Raw genomic sequence first — 6515 nt, 5'->3', positions numbered from 1 at the left:
TCACTTGAGGTCAGTAGTTTGAGACTGGCTTGGCCAACATGGTGAGACCCTGTCTCTACTAAAATTACAAAAATTAGCGGGGCGTGGTGGCGGGTGCCTGCAATCCCAGCTACTCGGGAGGCTGAGGCGGGAGGATGGCTTGATCTCGGGAGGTCAAGGCTGCAATAAGCCGAGATGGCAATGGCGCCATTGTACTCTTGGAACAGAGTGGGACCCCATCTCAAAAGAAAAAAAAAAAAAAAAGAAATGCCGGGCGCCGTGGCTCACGCCTGTAATCCCAGAATTTCGGGAGCCCGAGGTGGGCGGATCGTCTGAGGTCGGGAGTTTGAGACCAGCCTTACCAACATGGAGAAACCCTGTCTCTACTAAAAATACAAAATACAAAAGAAACTGGCGTGGTGGCTTATGCCTGGAATTCCAGCTACTTGAGAGGCTGAGGCAGGAGAATCGCTTGAACCAGGGGGGCGGAGGTTGCGGTTAGCCGAGAACGCGCCACTGCACTCCAGCCTGGGCAACAAGAGCGAAACTCCGTCTCAAAAAATAAAATAAAATAAAATTAAGATTGGGAAATATAACACCGTGAAATGAAAGGTTTGAGAGAAAACACTCCACAAAGGTGGGAGGGCGATAACCAAACGTAGAAAACGTGAGAAGTTACTACAAGTGGCCCTCCAGGCCACCGTGCTGTTCCGCTCCCAGAAGCCCCTTGGGGCGGAAGTCGTTTAAGAAAGGAGGTTCTCCCCCCTGCCCCCCCGCCCCCCCCCACGCTGCGCACCGGCAGGTTTGCTATGGCGATGAGCAGCGGCGGCAGTGGCGGCGGCGTCCCGGAGCAGGAGGATTCCGTGCTGTTCCGGCGCGGCACCGGCCAGGTGAGGTCGTGATCAGTGTAACCTCAGTATCGGCGCTCTCACCACGCTTCTTTCCCAGCCGCGGGACAGCATCAACTGGATCCGCTCACTGGAGTTGTGGTCGGCGTTCGCCTACGTCTTTTCCCACTTCTTTACCTGGGAACCTTATCTATAAGCTTCGTCGAGCAGTTTCAGCGCCTTGATGGCCTCGAGTCGAGGCCCTGTTGCGACTTAGCTGTAATTTATTTTGTCCACTCCTCTCTGGCGGATGTGACGGAGGTGCGGGCATTAGGCCAGGGTGAAGCTGGGAAACCAGTTAGGAGTCTCTTAAAATTATCCAAACTTTAGATCAAGACGTTATTAACAGAGTTAAAAGTGTTTGGATTCTGGATATATTTCCAAATCGGAGGCAACAGGTTTTTTAGATAGATTCGATGATGAAGGTTTTCCTGAATAGTTGAAAAGATAAAGTTGATTTTTACTGAGATGTGCTGAGATGGGAATAAGATTGCCGGTAGAGCAGATTTTTCAGCAGTTCAGTGTTGGGCATAGTATGGCGGGGGGTGATGTTGGAGTGAGAGAGTAGGAGAAGAGAAATTCAAGGCAAAATTTGACCAGCCTGGGCAACATAGTTTGACTCCAAGTCTACAGAAATTAAAAATACAAAAATTAGATTGGCTTTGTGGTGCCCGCCTGTGGTCCCAGCTACTTGGAAGGTTCAGGCCTTGGAAAGCTCAGGGAGGTGGAGGCTGCTCTGAGCTGTGATTGTGCCACTGCACTCCAGCCTGGGCGACTGAGCCAGACCCTGTCTTTTTTTTTTTTTTTTTTTGAGCCGGAGTTTCACTCTTGTTACCCAGGCTGGAGTGCAATGGCGCGATCTCAGCTCACCACAACCTCCGCCTCCTGGGTTCAGGCAATTCTCCTGCCTCAGCCTCCTGAGTAGCTGGGATTACAGGCACGTGCCACCATGCCCAGCTAATTTTTTGTATTTTTAGTAGAGACAGGGTTTCACCGTGTTGACCAGGATGGTCTCGATCTCTTGACCTCGTGATCCACCCGCCTCGGCCTCCCAAAGTGCTGGGATTACAGGCTTGAGCCACCGCACCCGGCCTTGCCAGACCCTGTCTTAAACAAAAACATCTGTAGACGTATGAAGGAGTTTTATTTTTTAAAAAGTTTTGTTTTTTTTTTTTTTTAGAGACAAGGTCACTCCCTGTTGCCCAGGCTGGAGTGCAGCAGCTGATCATAGGTCATTGCAGCATCGATCTCTTGGCCTCAAGCGACTCTCCTGCTTCAGCCTTTGGAGTAGCTGCGTCTAAAGGAGCGAGCCACCACAAAATTTTATTATAAATGGAGAGTAGAGAAATCGGGCAATAAATGGAGGGGGAAGTGAGTTAAAAGGGATTTTAATGTGTGTGTGTGTGTGTGTGTGTGTGTGTGTGTTTGTCTGTTTAAGACAGGGCATCTTGCTTCTTTGCCCGGATGCAGTGGGACAATCGTGAATCACTGCAGCCTTGAAATCATGGATCCTCTCACCTCTGCCTTCCAAAGTGCCGGGATTACTGATGGAAGCAACATGTTTCAGCATGTTTGTGGATTGATAGGAAAGATAAGAATAGGAAAATTGATATCGGAAAGAGAATTGCTAGAACAATGTCCTAGGGTAGGTAAGAAGGGATGGATTTGGCCTTTGTTGGAAACATTGCTGGTTCTTGTGCTGACAGCTATGTAGTTACACATGTGTGATATGTGAATGGGCAGATATGATGGCAGGAGATTGTGAAAGTTCTCTTGATTCTTACTGTTCTCTTAGTGAAAGAAGCAAGGTTATCAACTAGGATGCTAGGATGGGAGAGGAGAGAGAAGATGGCAAGTAGATAGTTATTTAGAAGAGGGGGCAAGGGTTAGACTAGGACAATTAAATGGAAATGTTGCTAGGCAACATGAAGGCCTACTAGAGATTTGTGGTCATGAGTTGAAGGGGACCAGATAGCAAGATCGTATATGAGGACACCCACAGAGTAAATGGAGAGTTGAAATTCAGACGGTTGTAGTTTTACCACGTTGATATGAAGAAGTGAGGGGGGAAGTACAAATGAGTTATCTTAATGATTGACAATGGAATTTTTTTTTTTTCCCTCTGAAGTGAATGAATTGAACCAAAGACCATGGAATTTAACCTGGCTAAGAAAGGAAGTGAGGACTTTAAGACCCTGAAAGACAGTTTAAAAAGTGGGAGGATCAATGTATTGCCAGCCCTAGTGAAGTGGAATGATTGTCCCCATCAAACTACTAATAGGAGTAAGCTGCAGAGCCTAGAAGGTGGTGGTTAGAGTGAGATTCTTGAAACTGCATTTATGAAGAGGTTTTGGTTATTGGTTATAATAAATAAATACTGTAGAAGTGAATGAGTAGTGGCTGGGCGTGGTGGCTTATGCCTGTAGTCCCAGCACTTTGGGAGGCTGAAGCAGGCAGATCACGAGGTCAAGAGATTGAGACCATCCTGGCCAACGTGGTGAAACCCCGTCTCTACTAAAAATAAAAAAATTTGCTGGGTGTGGTGGCTCGTGCCCGTAGTCCCAGCTACTCGGGCAGCTGAGGCAGGAGAATCACTTGAACTGGGGAGGTGGAGGTTGCAATGAGCCAAGATCGCACCACTGCACTCCAGCCTGGGGACAGAGTAAGAAAGACTCAGTCTCAAAAAACAAAACAAAAAAAGAAGTGAGTAGCTGAGATTGGGGGATGTGTCAGTTCATTCTTGCACTGCTACTAAGACATATCTGAGACCAGGTATTTATAAAGATAAGAGGTTTAATTGGCTCATAGTTCTGCAGACTGTACAGGCTTCTTCTGTGGAAGCCTAAGGAAACTTACAATCATGGTGGAAGGTGAAGGGGAAGCAGGCACAGTCTTCACATGGCCAACAGGAGAGAGAGAGAGAGAGAGAAGGGGGATGTGCTACATACTTTCTTTGTTTTGTTTTGTTTTACCTTCTAACAACCAGATCTTGTGAGAATGCTTATCAGGAGACAGCACTAGAGGCATGGTGTTAAGTCATTAGAAATCACCCACACGATCCATTCACCTCCTACCAGGCCCACCTCCAGCCCTGGGGATCACAATTCAGGATGAGATTTGGATGGGAAAACAGAGTCAAACCATATCGGGGGATGTACAAGATTGTGGTGGAGAGGAGTTTAGAGACCTGCACATATAGGGTAGTTAAAGAGATCATCTACATGGATATTTAAGTCACCAAAAATTATGACAGGAGTAGTGTTGGAGAGAGAACTGCAATGTAAATGTTAAGGAATGAGAAAGAGTGACTCAGGAGACTGTAGATTACTGCAATAGGAAGCAACAATAGACTGAGTCTGGTGACAAGATTTTCCTTTTTTTTTTTTTTTTGAGACAGGGTCCCTTTCTGTTGCCCAGGTGGGAGTGCAGTGGCATGATCACAGCTCACCACAACCTCTTCCCAGGTCCAAATGATTCTCCCACTTCAGCCTCCCAAGTAGCTGGAACTACAGATGCTGACCACCATGCCTGGCTAATTTTTGTCAGGATTTTGAAAGCTGGGAATTTTTAGAGAAGAATCGTCATAATCTGGAAGTGCAAGTAAGGAACAGGGAAGATTTCTTCTCCACACCTCTGGTAGGGACAGGGATATGAAGAGTATGGAGGAGAGAAGAGAAACACCTGTCATTTGAGATGGCTTCAAAGGAAAAGACATCCTCAGGGAGAGCTAGATTTTACTTAGAGCAAGAAATGAAGAGATGATTCAGAGGTTAAAGAGTGGGATTTTGTTGATTACTTAAGATAGCACAGTAGAATTTTCAGGAAGTGGTAGGAGAAGGTAGAAGATAGCAGGGTGTTGGGAATAATTTGAGAAATCTGAGCTACTGGAAGTGACTGAGAATCACATACAAAGCTAGTTCTGATGGTCCGTTCTGCCTGCTGTTGCTATGTGATGAATCTGCCAAAACTTAGTGGCTTGAAACCACAAATAACATTTTAGTATTTCTCGTAGTTTCTGTGAGTCAGGAATTTGTGAGGGCCTTGCTAGGCAGTTATCATGCAGCTGTCTCGTGGTTGCATCTGCTTAGTTGCTAGAGCTATAGTAGCTGGGGACTGAGCAGCTAGGGATTGGCAGGCTATCTCTTTTTTTCATGTAGTCTCATGAAGATTTCTTTATGTAGTTTCAATGTGTGGGCTGGTTTGGATTTCCTTATAGCATGGTGGCCTCAGTTGGATTGCTGTTTTGTGATCCTTCCCATCCCTCCTTGTCCCATCCCCAGACAACCACTGATCTACTTTCTGTCACCATAGATTAGTCTGTATTTTTAAGAATTTTATAAACATGGAATGATGCAGTACCTTTTTTTGTCAGGTTTCTTTTACTTAGCATAGCTGTTTTGATTTTCATTCATTTTATTGCTGAGCAGTATCCTATTGCATGTATATGTTATACTATATCCATTTGGGCATTTGGGATAAAGCATTTGGGATTTTTCCAGTTTGGGACTGTTAACAAGTAGAGCCACTATGAATATTAGTGTATAAGACTAGTATTAGTGTATTGCCAAGGCTGGCAGATCATTTGAGCCCAGAAGTTTGAGACCAGCCTGGAAACACGATGAAAACCCCTGTCTACTTTTATTTCAAAATCAAAAATTAAAATTTTTCTCTAAAATTTTTTAAAAAATTTGTATAGACATACGTTTCCATTTTTCTTGAGTAAATACTTAGGTCATAGGGTAGATGTATTTTAAGTCTTTTAGGAGCTGTCAAACTCTTCCTCAAAGTGATAGTTGTAGCATTTTACTTTTTAAAATATATATATATATATATATATTACTGAGTTTTACGTTGTGGAGTACATGTGAAGAACATGCAAGATTGTTGTATAGGTACATATATGGCAATGTGGTTTGCTGCCTTCCTCCCTATCACCTATATCTGGCATTTCTCCCCGTGTTATACCTCCCCAACTCCCCACCCCCTGCTGTCCCTCCCCTAGTTCCCCCTAACAGACCTCAGTTTGTGATGCTCCCCTCCCTTTGTCCATGTGTTCTCATTGTTCAATACCCGCCTATGAGTGAGAACATGCAGTGTTTGATTTTTTGTTCTTGTGTCAGTTTGCTGAGAATGGTGATTTCCAGCTTCATCTGTGTCCCTACAAAGGACATGAACTCATCATTTTTTATGGCTTCATAGCATTCCATGGTGTATATGTGCCATATTTTCCCTGTCCAGTCTATCATTGATGGACATTTGGGTTGGTTCCAAGTCTTTGCTATTTTAAACAGTGCTGCAGTGAACATTCGTGTGTGTGTGTCCTTAGAATAGAATGATTTATAATCCTTTGGATATATACACAGTAATGGGATTGCTGGGTCAAATGGGATTTCTGTTTCTAGGTCCTTGAGGAATCGCCATACTGTCTTCCACAATGGTTGAACTAATTTACCCTCCCACCAATAGTGAAGAAGTGTTCTATTTCTCCACATCCTCTCCAGCGTCTGTTGTCTCCAGATTTTTTTAATGATCACCATTCTAACTGGCGTGAGATGGTATCTCAATGTAGTTTTGATTTGCATTTCTCTAATGACCAGTGATGATGAGCATTTTTTCATATGTTTGTTGGCCTCATATATGTCTTCTTTT

The 6515-nt window shown here is 44.5% G+C and overlaps 1 protein-coding gene across 4 annotated transcripts in view; it reads left to right on the top strand.

Annotated features, from left to right (window-relative positions):
- The first annotated feature begins 608 nt into the window (after positions 1–608).
- Positions 609–6515, top strand: part of LOC108303674 (survival motor neuron protein) — a 39171-nt gene continuing 33264 nt past the window's right edge. For 3 of the 4 annotated variants that reach the window (XM_017527592.1, XM_017527593.1, XM_017527590.1), the window contains exon 1: positions 609–869. In XM_017527592.1, the coding sequence (XP_017383081.1) occupies positions 789–869 (81 nt within the window). In that variant the 5' untranslated portion in view covers positions 609–788. The remainder of the gene's footprint in view (positions 870–6515) is intronic. The other variant, XM_017527591.2, reaches the window with a different exon arrangement.

The sequence above is a fragment of the Cebus imitator genome, unplaced genomic scaffold (genome assembly GCF_001604975.1).
Source record: "Cebus imitator isolate Cc_AM_T3 unplaced genomic scaffold, Cebus_imitator-1.0 Scaffold50, whole genome shotgun sequence".
Lineage (NCBI taxonomy): Eukaryota > Metazoa > Chordata > Mammalia > Primates > Cebidae > Cebus > Cebus imitator.
The sequence above is the reverse complement of the archived record's forward strand: the minus strand, read 5'-3'. Positions and strand labels throughout refer to the sequence as shown.